Source organism: Venturia canescens, chromosome 8 (assembly GCF_019457755.1).
Source record: "Venturia canescens isolate UGA chromosome 8, ASM1945775v1, whole genome shotgun sequence".
NCBI classification, from domain to species: Eukaryota; Metazoa; Arthropoda; class Insecta; order Hymenoptera; family Ichneumonidae; genus Venturia; species Venturia canescens.
In genome coordinates, this window is record NC_057428.1 from 16,386,692 (window position 1) to 16,405,060 (window position 18,369).

Consider the following 18,369-nt stretch of genomic DNA (forward strand, 5'->3'; position numbering starts at 1 on the left):
GTTGCTGAGAAAAATCAATAACAATTTGGGCCAAATAACATGTAATCTTATGGAAGTCAAGACACATTCAATGATATCTCCGTTAAAAATGATGCTAAAAATATGAAATTTTTTGGGCAACATGAGCACGGCTTGCTGAATAATGTCAATTTTTTCAGATTTATCAGGAGATTTGCTGAGATTATATTAATAATAATCTGTTTTCCGTGCAGTTTTTGAGGCTAGGATCGTCACCGTTCGTGTTTTCGACTGAGCTTTCACCAGTTTTTCGTCTTTTTTTCCCCAACCTTTCTTTAAAGTGTATGCAACATTGCCAAACAGCCTCAACTTCCTTAACTTTATCACGAATAGTCGATTCGTTCGCTATTTTGTTGCAGTTATTCACGGCTTTTCTCGTATTTATTCTTTGGTACCAGCACGCTCGGTATCAAAGTATTCTTTCGTTCGATCAATGGACGGAATAGTAACGGGCATTATGAAAAGGGATTACGTACTTAAATTATTAATGTAAGCTAAAGTCTCGTACGTTTACGTACATTTATATATATATATATATATATATATATATATATGTATATTAATGAATAAATAATTTAGTTATTATGCGCTGCTCGTCGATCTGTCGCCGTAGAATCGTCATCGTATTCTGTCGTATTTACTTTTTGTGTTACTCGAGACACTGAATCGTTTCTCCGTGGTCGTTAGATTTTCTCGAGATATAAAAGTTGCAGGCGATTTCTAAAGCGCCTAGGAGTGGCTTGACGTTAATTCGAGTAGTTTTGCGAGTCGAACATTTGCTTGGTAACGATGGAAAAAGCTTGGAACTACTTAATAATAATGTTAACTATAATATAAGGACGGACTAAATTTGCGTAAAGAAAATAGTTTGAACTTTGGGTTACAGCGTTGTACATAAAAGAGCTTCGGCCTATCGATCTTCGACTCTTCGATTGTTCCACAGAGAGTTTCTCTCCGGAGAGAACTAAAAGGCGACAATGAAATGAGGTTTTGGTTTTTTAGACGCCGCTAATTTGCTGAAAAAGTTTAACGGCAGTAGAAACCGGGAACAGCCTTGAACGTTTAGAAATGTTTACAGCACGAAGTGTCGAATTTCATGAAAATATAGTTCATTTTTATGAAAATTTTCAACTCCCAAAATTGTCCCCGGTTCCCGTTGCTATAACTGTAGTTTTAATCTTTTAATTTTTCCCACGTATATCCACGAAACGAGCTCAAAGCCGTGTTCAACAATCAGCTCAAAATAGCTCGGGAAATTCCAAAGAAAAAGTCCCTGCACACATTTTTTTCTACCATGATTCGTTAATGAGGAATTGACGACATAATAGCCCAGCCAATCCGGCGCGCTGATGAGGATGCAGCCCGGGCCTCGCGCTTTCTTCCTCCGCGCGTACGCTCAACGTGTCGCGGCGTATTTTTATCGATCGATATCTCCTCAACAGCGTGTCGCAGAAAAAAATGACCAAGAACTTGTCCTTTGGAAATTTCAAGAGCTGCTCGTCACTGAAACATTAGGCACGATTTTCTCGACGCGTTGCCTTTGCTTATGCATACAACATTTTTGACTACGAATATCTCATGGAGAGAAATATATCGAAAGCGAATACCGCAGCGTTGAGAAACGTGAACACCGAAGCTGAGATGAGCATATCGTTGTACTGCTTGCTCATGTGTATCGCATTATTTTGATAGTCGATGAATTGGTTCATCCGCTTTCGCCAGTTGTGGACCAAGACACTTCCAGCCACGATGTGGAGAAGCGATCCCAGCGAGGAGAACATTATCGACTGCAATGACAACGAAAAATCTCATTAGGTTCAGTGCTTTGGACAAATCTCTCGAATCCTTTGACGTTGAGGAAGATCCAAGCATTCGGAAGCTCAAATAACTTCGTCGTCCTGGAACGACTGTGCGGAAGCGTTAATTTTTCGATAAAAGTACTAAAAGTTTGGACAATCTTATGAGAAGTACTCTCAATTATACAAATCGTACATTTGTAGATTAAAAAAACTTCGGAGCAATCGGAGAAATGCCTGAAATGGAGTTTACGGTTTCGGTAATAGCAACAACGGTCCTCGCAGTTTCTAATGTACCGATTTTTTTAAAATTGCTGCGTCGTCGCCACTAAATGGTTAGAATGTTTGCACCGAAATTCAAATTTCATGGGAGCCTGAAATGTGCTCTCGAACATCATTCACGACTGCGCAAACAAAGTTATTTTACCCAGGCAGACAAAAAAATGTAGATCTTTTCAATAATCTTTCGTTTCGGTATAACGAAGATTTCTTTTGTGATGATCGAAATGTTTTTGTTGCCTGGGTGAAATAATTATGTCCGTCCATGTTGGACAGTTTCGACAAGATTATTCCGGCGAAAAGTGAATCAAGTGGATATTCATAATTGTTCTCTTCACGCCGAACTCCGCCATTTCTTCGTGTTTCGTAACATTCCATAAAAAAGAATCCGCAAAACAGTTTCAAAGTTAAATCTCTAAGACTTTCGATATTTCCCCATCCTGCATGATCTTTGGCGAAAAATCTCGAGCCGAGAATGATGAATTTGCTTAAAGTTAACGAGGTAATTGGAGAGTCCATTTTGGAAAACTTGCTGGGAATCCTTCACGATATCAAACGTAGCGACAAAAACTGCAATGGTAATTTTTTTCACAGTCGGAATGTTTTAAACGATTCCAAAGTCCCAGCCTCATTTTATGTACTCTAAATGGCGAGCATGCAGGCCCTTACATGGCGTATGCATGCACTTTTACGACGAGCGAACGATTCCTCCTCACAATTCGAGGAAGATTGATAATCCTCAAATAGCCACGATCCCCGATTAAAAAACTGCAAAGTTTCGTTGCAAAATATTTCTCTTTATTTTTAAATTGCACGCTAAGTTACGCTGTAGTGTTGCGACTGGTAAATCTGCTTGTTTTATAATATAAATTGCGCATGCATGATAGACGCATAGAAAAATGTAAAGGTATTTATGCTGCGGTATGGTGTGACGAACGAGGCCTTGATGCGACTGCCAATTAACGATATATATGTACGAGGAGTAGCGAGGCTCGTAAGTTGAGAAAAATGAGAGGAGTTTCGCCTCTTTGAGCTGCTGTGACTCAGCTGTGTAAATGAGCTTGATGGGCGTAGGCCAAAAGGTATTTAACACTAAAAATATCATGTCGGCGTGTTATTTCTTCAATGCATGGACTTTGAATTTCTTTTTACTTCGTCAAATATTCCAATGATCGGAAGAAAATGTACAAAGCAGAAGGGAATTCGACGGTGCGTTTCGCCGACACGTTTTTTATCGTTGATATAAACACTGGAAAGTGCTTCAGAAAGCCTTGTTCCACAAATCACTTGATCTATTTCTTATTCCATTTTGCCGCTTGTTTATGATAATACAGAATATATTAATTGGGTCAAATTTGCATTAAGATCGAGTCGCTTGAAGTCGGCTCGGATGCGGTTCATCTCGTTTGATCATCTTTCCACTAATGACTTTATCACAGTATCTAAAATCTGCATGATTTTACGATCAAACGGACGCATATTACTCAGTGAACTCAATGTGAGGAGACGGAAAAATAATTGATAAATGACTCGAGTTTTCTTCATGAGGCAGCAACCGATAAACAAACATTATTTACACAAAGTTGGATAATGTCTTTTTCATTGAGTCGTTAAGGTAGTTCATCCACGAAATGATTTTCTTAAGGAAGTCTTGAAATTTACACGGCGTTTCAATGGGCAGTCGACTGACATGCGTACCAATTTTTAAGGGGTTCGTCTCATTGTTTATTAAGATAAACGCTTCTTTCGAAGTTTATGAAAAACGTACGCAACAATAATGAAGCATAAAACGAAGGTCTGGGAAAAATTTCGAGACGATTGTCTTACTAGTAATAAATAATAAAATAAATAATAAAAATAAAATTAAAAATAAATAGTAATAAATAAATAAAATAAATAATAAATAAAAAATAGTAAAGATTTAACGAAATTGGTAACGAGCACTCTTATAACCTCACATTTGCTTATTTCGTTTCTTCTTGGCTCCGGCCATTTCTGTCATAGCCTTCTATCTTTTTATTAACACTTTTTTCCTGACCCATTTCCCTTCGTGTTTTCCCTTTGCGCTCTCTAATGCGATTTTTGACATAAAAAGCTGCAGTATTTTAGCCAGGGACGAATGAAATGTTGTGTTCGGTCAGTGATGAATCCCCGATTAATGAACGGCTTGTAATCTCATTCGCGAGAAAATAAGTTGAAAAGATGTATTTACAATTTGAATAAATAACTCTGACATTAATTCAGAGTTACGATATCTTCAATTAGGAAGTAAAAATCGAGCCAATTTAGACACCCATAAAAACGATCCTACAGGCACGATCTACCTTAATAAAATTATATTCGAACGTTATCCACTCGTTGAACTTTTACGAAATGCGATCGTCCCCGCGGCGGTAAAAATATTAAGGCGCGATGCATCGAACCAGACTTGTGCTAGATCGATAAAATAAGCAAGTCGAGTTACACCGACGAATGTGCAGCGAAAAGATCGTGATTTCACTCCGGTTAACGCTAATTGCATTTGACCCCGTTGGTCAAGCGGATCGTCTTCACGCATCGCCTAATCGATATACGTACCCCGTACAAGCCTCGTTCGTGTACGGATTTTCGGTTTGTTTAACGGGTCATTGATACGCGTAAGTATACGTATCCATTAGCTCCGGAAATGAGCTGTTCGGCTACTCAATGTAGCCAACCAACGAACAACCAACGAATGTAGTGCGAATTCAAAAACCGTGCATTCGCACACGCGATCGATTATTTCTCAACCCCCTTAAAATTTGATGAAATACAAAAAATGAGGCTCAGCTCTCGAAATATATAATTTCCACCTTCCTGAATGATTTCAATGCCAAAGCCAGTCGCAGCTTATTTCAAACTCATCGAACTTTGTGCGTGTGCAAACGCCTGCACGTGTGTTGCCTTCGGCACGGCCATGCCCATACACTCCAATATCCACGTACGATGTACAATTTCACTATGGATTCTTCATCCAACACTCGCGCGTGTTCCATTACACGGAGTATACGAAGATTGCGTAATTTCTTAATGCGCAACGAACGCGTCTGCCGCACGAATACTGCAGACTTTGTTTAAATAGCCTAGAAATAATCTTCCAGAAAGTGTCGAAAAGTAATACGTTTCCAGTGGCACGTACAGCGCTCTGACATTCCTGCAGTTTTTATAGAGACTCGTTTTTGGTCGAATTCAACTTTTCCTGGCTCGTGTCGCGCTCGAAAGCGAGGGAAAGTGGGAAAGAACGTGACGACGATTTTGTGGGAACGGTGGGTTACTTGCCCGGAGGAAATTATCATAGAAAGTCCGTGGAATTAATTATTCGATTAGATCGAAACTTCTGCTTCGTCCTTGAGAATAATATTCGGTGGACATTTCTCGACACAAATTTTCTGCTGCTCTCGTTTTTAATAACATAATCGTTGCTTACCATTCTTTTGGGTATTTTGTCACCCAACGCATGGCTGATGATGAAGAGCGTGTTGATGATCAAATAACCAGCGACTGTGATGTAAATGATGGCAACGTCGTCGAGCTTCAGGTACGGACGGTTGACTATACGACGGAATGAATTTAGGGGATCGACTATCAGGCCGATTATGAAGATTGCGAGAATCTGAAAAAATATAAAAGAGCAGCATCGGTGTGGTTAGGAGAGCGATAAAAACCGGCATTCTTCGATTGCTTTTCATATTTTCCACATGACGGCGTTTCATTGAAGTCAATTTCGATATCATCGTGAATCGACAGCTCGGAGCTCGTAGAGACTTACGACTTCGAGGATTTTTGCCATGATCGGAGTCACCGAGATCCCCGAACGTTCCTTCACCGCGGTCGGCGTGGGTAGAGCTTCGTCGGCCATTCTGACCCTTTTAGGTTTTCCACGCCTGTCTCCCAGCTTGAATGACTTTCCGTTATTTCCGTGAGCGCGCGAAATTCCCTGAGAGAAAGCTCAGTTAGTGACCGAAAGGGTTCTCCTTTTTATCAGTTGATAATTCTAGTTTTCTACTCCTCGTAAAAGTTCGAAAGTCTCGACTAATTATCCTCTTTTCCCGGTAATTGCTGCAGTTTAAAAACCATCACCACGAAACAAATAAACGTACGAAATAACGTAAAAGTGTAACACTTGAGCTAAAAACAAATGAAAAACCACTCAATCTCACCTGCTTGTCGAGCCACAATTTTCTTCGCTTTGGTATCAAACGAAGAAAACTTTCTCAACACTGGAATTCACTGAGTCGAAATCACTTGTTGTTTATACTTCGAACGCCCGTCACAGCATTTCGTTTTTCTTTTTTCTTCCGGCAAATAATTTCTCCTCTCAACGAATCGATGATATTCGAACTATTCGAGGAGCTTTGTTTCTTCAATTTTTAAACTTAATTGAAGACGCAGATATCGCGTTTTCTCTGGAGGAGATTTACCTTCGCGTTGCACCTAAGCGTGTCGCGTCGCAGCTCGAACTGGAACGTGGAGCGTGACACTGGCTCGGGGTCTCGAGAGGTGGTCGTGGGCGCGGGGGTGGTGCAGGGGCACGATACTCGTACACTCACACACACGGTGACTCTTTACAAATTACACTGTTGAGTCGAGTCCCCCGGAAAGCGGCAGCCGTGTCGTGTTGCTGCGTTTTTACTAAATGTGTACAATAAAAAATATGCTCACTCAAAAAATAATTTCGTTTGTTTAAATATTTTCTTGTTTGTACTGAGCTGCAGATTTTTTTGTGGGGACAAAATTTTCGAATATTTCGACGATCAAAAATGAAACGGACTTTGTTGGTACGATGCTAATTTTATCGCGTCAACGAAACGCAATTTTATTCTTAATTATTCTGCTCAATATATGAGAAAAGACATTTTAGGTTCCACAATTACTTCGCTTTCGTCGCAACTCTGATAATCGATAACAAATTTTCAAATATGGGTGATAAATAACCTCGATGCTCATTTTTATCTCGAAATGATTCTTATAATGACCAATTATCGTGTATGAAAATTCAAAAATTATCGTGAGATCGTATTATACGAATACAACAATCGCCAGCACCGATTAAAGTGACTCAAGCCGTTTTGTTTATCGCAGTCGATAAACGTACAAGAAGGGGCTTCGAGCTCCTACGCGTCGAGCGGTTCTCGGTGCGTTTGAGTGCGTGATTAAGTACAGCGAAGCATACACTCGGACCTCAATTTTGACAAATTCGTTGGGCTCGTGATTTACAATGAATCGATATGCTAAATTCAATCGAGATATTAGCAACTTTTTTCAAACTAGTAAACAACATTAACGAGCACAAACTTTATCGAAGCCTTGGATTTAGTGTGCTCAATTTTCGGAAAAATTCGCGATTATAATCATTAATAACCCTGAATCGGTACTGTAAATGATTATTTTTAAGGCACCAAAAGTTCGATATTCCATTCAACTCTGGCATCGTTTTCTCGGCAGATATAAAAATGTTGGGAGCATTCCCACAAACATAATGCGATAAGCACACCAAAGTAGTCCAACTTCGCAATGTTTTTTCTAAACAACCGTACCGTCGATCCTTTTTAAATGTGACAGGTTGATTATAGTAAAGGCTTCACGAACGTTAAAAAAATTTAATCCCCCAGCGACACCGTCAAATCGAAAAATAACCACCACAAATGATTGCTCCGAAGCTTACGAATTTGTTTTTATTTTTTTTTAATTACAATTCTACCGTTCCCGGTTCGTGCGCTTTAAAACGCCCTCCCACACACGCGCACACGCGCGTGCAAGCGACGAGTGTGCCGCGTTATTGTCATGATACATTCTTACATTTGGTGCGAGTGCATGCGTGTGCGTGGTGCGCGAGGCTCGGTGCATGCGGGAGTGACCGAAGTAAACAATGGCGATTACGAGAGTGGGGTCTCGTGCGACTCGTCACACGTGTGGGTTCGAATTCGTGCACGGAGCCCTCCCACGACACGTTTCAGATGCTTTCTTTTTTCCTCGTACGCATACGAGGACCGCCGCGGTCGAGTAAAACTCGTAGTAATGAGCCTCCGGGGCGCGGCACCGCTGTAGAGCTCATTCACCGTCGGTGAATCGACACTCATCCAAATGTGTGCTGCCCACGTACGGTATACGTGTGCATACGCTTGTACTCCGAAACACCTGATCGATATAACATTCCGAGCCTTGGACACATACGTAGGTGGCTGCATTATTGGCTCGTTCTCCCTCGCTGCACGCGTGCTTCTTTTTCTCCTCGTCGTATCACTTTCACTCAGGTCTTTCGTTGCTAATTCTCATTGTATCGACGACGAGTGTGCGTGTTTGATGATCGGTCGTAAAAGCGAGAAAAATCGACCAACTCGAAGCGAACAGTTGGAACGCGTTGAAGGAGATTCCATTGGAATCGGGAAAGAATTGATCGAAGGAAGTCATCGATTGTTTTCGTTGGTGCAGAATCAGCTAGTTTTCGACTTGGGAGGAAAATCAGCTTGAGAAAAGTGGCGATAGCTTAATTAAACTTTTAGAATACATTTTTCGATACATTTTCTATAGCCTCTCCAATTTTTAATCCATTTCATTCAGCCAGTTTTTAGTAAATCGTTTCCAAACTTCGAATATTTAACACCCACGCATCGGAAATAATTCCACAGACCCCATTATTTCATACTCAAAAACAAATAAAAAATGGTGATAGTTTAGAAAAAAAGTACTGTTCCACAGTTTGAAATCTAAGGAACCTGTGTGCAAAATTCCAGGTCGTTTAATTCTGCCATTTTTTTATATATCGCATAAATTCCACCCAAAAATGACGCATTTTTGGGGGTTAATCCCGTATAAATAAAATAGATAATTCAGATAAAAACAATGAAATTCGTATTTACATAACCTCACTTTACGTGAAGCTGATGTCCCTCCTTAATATTTTCATGAATTTTAGTCATTGGAGGATTCGACGAGAAATTGAAAATCTGGAGAAATTCCAGGTGACTTAGTAATCGAGAGGGCGTTTCGAAATGCAATCGCTCATTCGTGACTTATCGCGGATGAAATGTTTCTTAAGGCTTTGGTCCACTGCTTTATTTTCCTGGTTCTCGTACAACGGCTCGATTTTTCTTACGCAAAATATTGACACTATTTCTCTCGTGTAATTCGACTCTGTGTTTACCGGCGTTTTCGTCGATAAATGTACAACGCGGGAGAAAGAATCCGGAGAAAAAATGAAGTCGAGTCCTTTTTCTTCTCCACGGAACAAAGCGCTTTCAACTTGAAAAAGGCACAGTTACTTTGATTCCGAAGTTCCCCGCTCTCGCCGCGAGTGACATTCCACGTCGTAGCAGACCTCGACGAGGGCCTGGTCACCGGAGCGTGGAAAATACAGGGACCCCCTCGTACTCGCATTGGTACGGCTGATCTCAACTCTTCTAACACAAAAACTGAGGAAAACTTGAATACTGTTTTTTTTCGAATGTATAAAAATCAATGGGGACCAAAATTTTCCACGATCTATTTTGTTTTGTGAAAGATCTTTGAGCATCGAAACTTATTGGAAATTCATTTTTTCCCGTAAATGAAACTCATTCCCTTGTTGATAACGACGTTTGATATTTTTTTTGGGCTCGTTCGAACTGTTTGAAAAATTTTCGTTTTCGCACTCGTTCGATGCTTATTCTATGTCTGATTTATTTTTTCATGGCATTTTGACGTACACTGAGTTACTTCTGCGCAATGTCGGAGTGTGTTTCAATTGTGGCAGTGGTAAGAATTTCAAGGCTCGTTGAGCACCGTAACTTCGAATCGATTTCCCTCGTCAATGTTTCAAGACCTTCATCGCAAACTCGAGAAACTTTGAACATGTTTTTATTCAGCCCATGGTCAATCGCACTAGAGTCTTTCGAATCTAAGAATTTATTGGGAGTTGAATTTCCGGATAAACGGAACGCAGAATCCAGAAATAAGCCGCTCCGGTTGCAAATGTCATCCTTTCTCTTGTAAATTTTTCATAGTTTTATACAAAATGTTCATAAAGTGCCGAATTCTGTAAAAAATTGTATACTGTGACAGGCTTAAAAATGTTCTCTATAAAGTCTACATTCAGTACTGAACATGCATTTTCTTTATAGATTCATTCATTGACGTTTATCATCCATTTTCAAACTTTTTAATCCTCGCAATTGTGTAATCAAAAAATATGAAAGAATCCCAAGCTTATAAAAAGATCGTTTTTTCCATGATGGAATCTGTCGGGAAAGTTGTCTGATGATAAAAAAACAAAATGATCAATATTCCTATGAATTTATCCTATGTTTATCGGGATAAAAATGGTCGTTTTGTAAAAACTGAGAAAAATATGAAAATAAAAAAAAAAACATTTGGTCATAAATGTGACCAAAAGGTCGAACGAACGTCGCGTGTCAACGTATATCGAATGCAGCGTTGCCAAACGTTATCGATCCATTTTTCGTGTAATCCGAATGATTTCTCATCAGATATTTCTTAATATTTCAGCCGATTTACAACGGTAAGGTTCAAAAACTAAAATACGTATGTATTTTTAAATATCCACGAAATACAACGATCGATTTGTTTTTTGCGAAATCTTGGATATAAATAATGAAAAAATTCAATAACTTTTCACGTGTGCTCGACTCTCATGTCCTGCAGTGATGAGTGTCAAAGAAAAGTCGATGTTCAATAATTCACTTGCTGCTAAACTACGTGGTGTATAACTAGCGTCCAAATTGTGCAAATCTATCCAGTACACATTCATTTTCGCCTACAAAAAATGTCATCGCGTAATCTTCGATAGCGAATATTCACTCGTGTACCTTAACAGTGGAACGATGCTTTTTCCAAGCTAAACGAAAACTTTCGGTTCGAGTTCGATCAGACATGATGGCACTGGCATTTCCAGATCTCTTCGAAGAATTCCTGTGAATGTGGCAAGCACGATTCCACCATACGATAATTATTTGAGAAGCTTCCTCCAAGATAAACAATTGAGTACAGAGTACAGTTTAAGTACAATTTAACTATATTGGTAATAGGGTTGGAAACAGCCTCATTTCTTTCGGCTCTCTTGGATGCTGCTATCTTTGTTGACATCCGCGTTCATTGCGAGTGGGTTAAGGAAAAAATCAGCACAGAGTGAAAGTTCACTTAGTTTTCCATGCCCTCTCAGTTGAGCAATGACCATTTTTAAAATCGTAAATTTTAAGGTATTACTGGATGGATAGCGCAGCCGATGAATTGTATCTGATCGGAATTTCTGTACTTCGTGGTGCAATAAAAATCTGAAAAAATTCAGCAACATTTGGAAAGTTATGAACTACAATTATCAATAATAATATTGCCCAAAAGTTATTAATAAATTGTTTAAATAAATAATTTTTTAACAATTTTAAAGTAAACCCTTGTTTTTTTTACGAATCGAATGTGCGCATTTTTCTGAATGCTCATGATATTTTTCAGAATTTTTTCGGATTTTTGAAATTCCCTTTTATAAATTTTTCAAGTGGCTCTATTTGTACATTTTCGATCCAGTAACCTTGAGACTTTTTGAAACTGATGGTAAATATGTCTTCTAAAACATATCCAAAATTCAAATTTTTAAAAATTTTTTTCAAAATTTTTTCAAGAAATTTCAAAAATCCACGAAAATTCGGAAAAAATTCATGAGCATTCGGAAAAATACACACATTTCATTCGTAAAAAAAAAAAAACAATAGGTCATCGCAAAATTATGGAATAATTAATTGTTTAAATAATTTTCTATTAACTTTTGGGCAATATTATTATTGATAATTGTTGTTCATAGCTTTCCAAATGTTGTTGAATTTTTTCAGATTTTTATTGCATCACGAAGTACGGAAATTCCAATCAGATATAATTTTTGGTCGAGTTATACCTTAAATTCGCCTTTCCACGTTCAAACTACTGACAATGATGCAGCAATTTCGAATGAAATTAGATCTTTAAAAACTGAACAAACCGAAACAACGATGCGGGAAAAATGGCTCGGAAGCCCGGTGCGCCTGTCTGTACAAAGTACTTGCAATTTGCGAGGGATTTCTAAACTCGGATGTTTGTACCAATGAACTTTGATCCGGCTTAAATTTGTCGCGCGCGTCGATCTTTGTGTTTTATTTCTTCGTCTTCCGGATCAACTTTTCGACGTTTGCGCACGTACGGATACGATTTTTTCCTCGCGTTGAATTCTTTATTGGGAGGTTCTCTGCTGTTTACGACACGCGAGATCTCGAATTAAGCGCTCGCATGAAGAAGGCTCGCGGTCAAGTGTCCGGATCGCGTGGGTGTATCTTGGTCTCGTTCCACGTCTGTAAAGCTCCGGACCGCTTCGGGGTCGTGCAGATCAATTGGTTAACGCCTATTTTTTTCTCTCGACTTTGACTTTTTAAACTTCTGCCGTCTGTTTGAATCATTTTTATTTTTCGGTACACTCACACTCGTCGAAGTTCTTTATTTTCTGCTTCATTACCGACGAACTCTCGTACATCGAACGTTCCCTTTACAAGTGATTTGACCGGCTATTGCCCACGAATAATAGTAGCGGAGAAAGAGAGAAACGTAATCGTTGATAATTGAGATTACTAATGATAACAATGATTAATGCTCGTCCCCAGCGACCGAAATTACTCGTCTCTTCATCTCCAACGTACTCGATACCAACTGAGCGCCCATTGCTGCCACGTTCAAAATACTCGATAACGATAACACCAGAAACAGACTTCTGTTATTGGGGATAGAGAAGAATTTTCACGATAAGTTTCATTTCGTTGTGTTTGTTTTTTTTTTGCATTTACTAAATCAAGTTTCAATTTTTATCCGATTGTTTTAATATCCAATAAGACTTTGGCTGCACTTTGTTGCAAATTTTCATCGACGATTCTATTTATATTTTATTTTTATTTTTTTTTATATTTTATATTTTATTCATATTTTCCTGAATTTAGGGTTGAATGTAATATTCGGTTCGTTTTCTTAATTAACGAAGGGTAATTCTGAAACACTTGGTGGTTGTAAAATCATTCATGGTAAACTCGAATGGTATAATTGAAGCCGGAGAAAGAGGCGAATGAAAATATGGGGTGAAATAACGCGTGCAACCAAAGGGCCAATATTGTTTTTGTTGCATTTTGACCGGACTTTGGTCTTGCATTTTCCTTGTGAATGGAATTTTTTTTTAGCGTTTTCCATTCTTTTAGAGAGAATAGATATTTCAGTTATCTTCTATTATGATTTTTCTGATGTGTCAAAGTGTGTTGAGTTTTCAAATGTTGTCTCTCCTTCTCTAAATTCGAATGGCCACATTTAGAAAATGACGAGCCTCGTGCAAGGAAACAAAGGGTCGTAAAGCTTAATGCTTTCGCTCAGTTTTTCATTTCTTTCGGTCGTTTTTTCACCGATTTCATTTGATCCTATATTCTTTCAAATCTCTTTGCTAGTCTGACGAGAATGTTGTTGACATTGAAATTAAATAAATTCCAATGATGCAAACGACGCAACTGGCTCGCTGCAAACTATAACTGCGCTTTGGGAATGAAAGTAAATCTTTTTCTCTAAGAAGAGAAAGAATGACGAAATTACCCTTCTGCTCCATGGCCCGATTCCGCCGTGCTGGCTACCCAGTCGATCCAGTAGTAAAATAAGTAGAAACCACAGCAGGCGTTGCCCAGAAGACCGAAACTCGAGAGGAAAATGTCCTTCAAGTGTAAATATTTCTGTGTAATAATGATCGTCACAAGTGGATTGACGAACGGGTGATAATAATACGCACGGAAATCAAGTCCGCGTGGCCTTGACACGCGGTTAAAATTCCACCCACGTTAACGATTATGTATCCGGTCAAAAAGCTCGGTAACAGGACCGCGATGAAGTGCGAGTCGAGAAAATCCAAAGGCAGCAGAAACATAATAACAGTTCCTGTAATGCAAAAAATCTGTGAGAGGTAAAAATGATGATCCGATCCCGATGGTTAATGAAACTCGAAAATTTACCAGAGAGAAACACTTGCATTTGAGCAATCGTTTGAAAATTCTGTTATAAATCATGAGGTCTTCGACGGTTGGGCTCAAAACCGGGTTAGGATGATTCCTTTCCATTTTTTCTCGGTCCTTTTCACCCGGATGCTTTCCGATTTCTTAGTTTCTGTCTTTTTCGAAGTAATAACTGTCAAAAGGGAATTTTTCTGTCTGACGTTCGTCGATAATCGATTGGATTCTCTCATCTCGTTGTTCATTCTTTCTTCCGCATTCACCCGCTTCTTCCTCCACCACATCGTCGTGATCGTACCAACACAGCAACACCAACCTTCCCTTTCTTCGTGAAGATCAATCACGAATCTCGAAAGTTTGGTTATCCAATATGAAGCAACTGAACGAAGTAGTCCAGGATAAAAACTTTATACTACGATTCGCAGAGCTCGTAAGTCGACCAATTGACAGCTCTCGGCTGTAAATTTTCTCTATTCGTCGTGTAATTTTTCAAAGAAATTTATGGCAGATTGTTTGCGTCGTCGGGCTCATAGTTCACCACGAAGAGGAGACACTTTTTTTGATTTGGGGCTTCTTCGGATGGTTTTTTATTGCTTTGGCTTTCCTCATAGCTTATCTATTCGAAAAGCCGAACGTATGGACGGTAAAATGAAACTTTTTATCAGAAATCCCTTAAAATTGAAATATCTGAATGATTCATTTCTCATTATCCACCCGATCGTTCAACGCTCCGTTTTTTATCTCCATTCAGGAATTTATTTTCCTGGTTATTTGGACGATTCTGATGATTGTTGGGGCGTGTCAAGTTATGGGTGCCGACAGTATCGTATCATTCGTAGCTGCGGCTTTGTTGGTCGTCGACATCGTATTCTTATTGATATTCAAGAGGAAGTAAATTTATTTTCAAATGTTTCAAATATCAAAAAATAAACGAAAAAAATCATTATTCGACTATTTTTGTTATTTAAAAAAAAAAAAAAAAAAAAAAAAATAAAACATTCGATCGGAAATACCGCCAATTTCTTCGATATTTTTGAATAAAAATGATTTCCCTAAGAAAAATAGCGTCCTCTGATGCTTTTGCGTCGTTGCTTCACAAAGCACCCCAAATTTATTTATTTTGGATCGAAATGAGTGAATACACGTTTTCCATATGCCTATGCTCAAGATAAGGATGCAAAAGGATGCAAGATAAAGAATTTTCAGTACAATCACAACGAATTTGGTTTTTTAGTATATATCAATGTTGAACGACTCTTCGATGTCCTTCACAGACTGACCAAATGACTTGACTGATCATGAGACTCGCGATGACTGAAACACGAAATGGATTAGATGAACGAATTTGATTATACGAAAATTCGTATCAGAAATACTTACGGATGAAAAAAATTCCAATTACGAGCTCGCCCGAATTTCGCTCGAGGTCTTTAGGAATGTACCATTCTGATCTCACGATGGCGCCTAGCCCAGCGATCATGTAAAGTGGCAGACCGATCACGCTCACAATTGTATCGAGGAGTTCGCAATTTTCTTCGAGCACGTAACTTCCGGCAAGAGTGACCAGTACGACGATGTAAGTCACCGTGTTTATGCAATAAATTATCCAGAGCCATCTTGGCACCGAGTTAACCTCGACGTGACACAATAATCCGAGACAAATTAGGACGAAAAGCTATGGGAGATGTGACTCGATTCGTTGAAGGTTAAAACATCGTTTATCGTATTTCATGCTTGGAAAATGAAGGAGAAAAACATTACCAGCTCTATTATCTTGAGCAGGAAACGATGATTTCGTGCCAACTGTTGAAAATTCGCTACCATGGGGAAATTTGACTAGCGAAGGAGATATTTTTCTTGAACTTTTGAATTGAAAATTGTTTCACGTAAAAACATCATCCATGAACGTCAGTTACATTCGATCACGCGATAAAACAAACGACGAAATTTTATCTTCTGCTCGTACTAAAACGTCAATTTTTTCTTCCACTTATTTTTTCATTGCGTACAGCAGAATGTCGATCGCTTCAGCTATAATTGCAGCTGAAACGAGCAATGTCAATAAATTTATAGTCTCATCCATGGAGTTTTATCTCCGCAATATCGATCGCTAACTTCGTTACTTACTTATCGTAAGTCCAAGATGGGCTTGGCGGCGACCATTCGGGTTCCCTACAGAATTCAATCGAACGAAAATCACTCAAATGTTTTCATGCACACTGAAAAACCAATTACACGATCAACAAATATATTGCTGAGATGTTTTGTAACAAATATTTAAATTGTCTCGAATTTAGACCCAGGATAACTCGTTTTAGGCTGGAACTGGAAATAGTAAAATCCTTTTTTAATAGAATGAATGATTAAGTGTATCTCCAACCCAAAAGTTGATCCTAACTAAATTTGTCGTAATTATTTCTCGCTGTCCTTGAATTCGTTGAATAAAAGTATTCCAAGTATCACGCGGAGATGGCACGAAATAAAAGAACTGTAGAAACGTTTGTTGGAAATATTAACAGTAATTTTTCGTCCAGGCAGCAAATCTTTGATCGTCTCAACGCAAACCTCCGTTTCGGTGTAACGAATATTACCATAATATTTGAAATTTCGTTGCCTCAACGAAAGCATTGTGTTCGAATACGTCAACCAAAGTATATCAAATACAAGCAAAAGCAACATTTGCATTTCGAAATCAGTTTTTTTATCGAAACCTCTATTTATGGGGGGCCACGACGGATTAAGGAAATCGACATTTATACATTTTTGCTTACAAACTTCGTTCTCATCGTACGCTACCGTCTCCAAGTTTCGACGACGAGAAACTATAGAAAGGGATAAAAATGTGGATTAATTTTCCAAGTTCATTTGCTCACAGGTCACCTCGGTGTGTTCGCCATCAGCTGTTTCTACTTGTTTTTGTGCAGGTACTCTCGTATATAGATAACTACCTTTTGGCCAGAAGGAGCATGCGATTAGGAGCATGACGATCACCGAAACAATCAGGCTCACTTCCTGCACGAAAAGTGTCCCAATATTTTCAGTTGCTCTCCCATTCGTCACTTTTTTAAATTAATTTCCATTTTTTCTTTCATTCCATCTCATAACATAACATTTATTTGCGTACCGTTGCTACCGGAGAGTCGAGGAAAACTATAGAAAATATGAGAACCAGCATAACGATGGTAGTTGTATTCATGACCGAATCCATCATGTAGTTCGTTCTCCAGAGTTTCTCCGGTATCACACTCACCAAAATGATCAAGATCAGAAGTGCCTGGCACAGATATAACTTTCGTATAATATGAACATTTATTATTTTCTTTGAGACCATACCAATGTTACTAATTTGAGAACGAGATGGATATTTTTCGACGAAACACCCATCTTTTGAAGAAGAATATCCTCTGTAGGTTTCCTTTTGTTGAAAATTCTTCAATTAAACTGACAGCTCGAATTGACGTGTAGGCACGTCTGCTATTCCAGTTGGTTAAAAGAGTCCTGTTAGTTAAGAGCTCGAGTCTTTTGTTTCGACATCATCGATACACACGTTGAGGACATTTGGATGGTCCTTGTAATGTCACGTGACTCGGTAGAGTCTCCGTTAGCCTAAATAAAGCGGTTCGCAGTCGTGCAGATATATTGGAATGCCAATAATTATTTTTGGCATTCTGCTGTTGAGTCTTTAAAAGTATTATGTCGAAATTGAATTTCCTGATAAAAACGCATTCGATTTAAAACCCTGCTTTGAGGGAGAAAAAATGTTTTTCACCGATTTGTATATTTCTATCGTTGAAAATGATTGTAATTGGATGGTATGGACAAGAGAAATGTTGCTCATCTCAGCATCGAAAAATGAATTACCACTTTTTTGTTTACAACAATGAATTTATTCGTAATGCTAAATTATGGAAATAATGATTGAACAGGATCATGATTGATGTTTTGTTGCAGACCTATAGAATTATCAGATTGTTATTTGTATTGGATGCGAAGCTAGCGTCCTGGAATTCGAGTTGAACGATGCGTTGGATCTGAGACTCAAAGGACGCGTGTCTCGTGTTACAAAGGCGTGAAGAAGTTCCAGCAAGTGGATCATCAGAGCTACGAAACATACGATCCCCTTTGCAAGTAGATACGTCCAGCATATTGTGTTTTCTTCGTGTCTCACAGAATCCATTATCGATGACAGGCACCAGCCATAACTGAGAAAAGCCACGATTGAAAAAGTAACGTTCTGAAAAACGTATGAACCAAAATCAAATAATTGA

At 38.8% G+C, this 18,369-nt stretch overlaps 2 protein-coding genes across 2 annotated transcripts in view; one reads left to right on the top strand and one right to left on the bottom strand.

Moving 5' to 3' along the window:
- The window catches only part of AdSL (adenylosuccinate lyase), a 37,003-nt gene that overhangs the window by 11,694 nt on the left and 6,940 nt on the right, over nucleotides 1-18,369 (top strand). The gene's annotated exons all lie outside the window — the stretch shown is intronic.
- Nucleotides 1,185-6,582, bottom strand: LOC122414593 (uncharacterized). The gene is made up of 4 exons (XM_043426012.1): nucleotides 6,272-6,582; nucleotides 5,881-6,048; nucleotides 5,539-5,724; nucleotides 1,185-1,805 (listed from the first exon to the last, which is right to left on the bottom strand). The coding sequence occupies exons 2-4, from the start codon at nucleotides 5,968-5,970 to the stop codon at nucleotides 1,584-1,586; spliced, it is 498 nt and encodes a 165-aa protein (XP_043281947.1). The 5' UTR covers nucleotides 5,971-6,048; nucleotides 6,272-6,582; the 3' UTR covers nucleotides 1,185-1,583.

Excerpts from the sequence above, each read along its gene's own strand:
- LOC122414593 (XM_043426012.1), bottom strand. The coding sequence starts at position 5,970 with ATGGCCGACGAAGCTCTACCCACGCCGACCGCGGTGAAGGAACGTTCG. Across the intron at positions 5,725-5,880 it reads TGGCAAAAATCCTCGAAGTC|ATTCTCGCAATCTTCATAAT; the intron begins GTAAGTCTCTAC and ends ATATTTTTTCAG. Across the intron at positions 1,806-5,538 it reads ACAAAATACCCAAAAGAATG|TCGATAATGTTCTCCTCGCT; the intron begins GTAAGCAACGAT and ends TTGTCATTGCAG.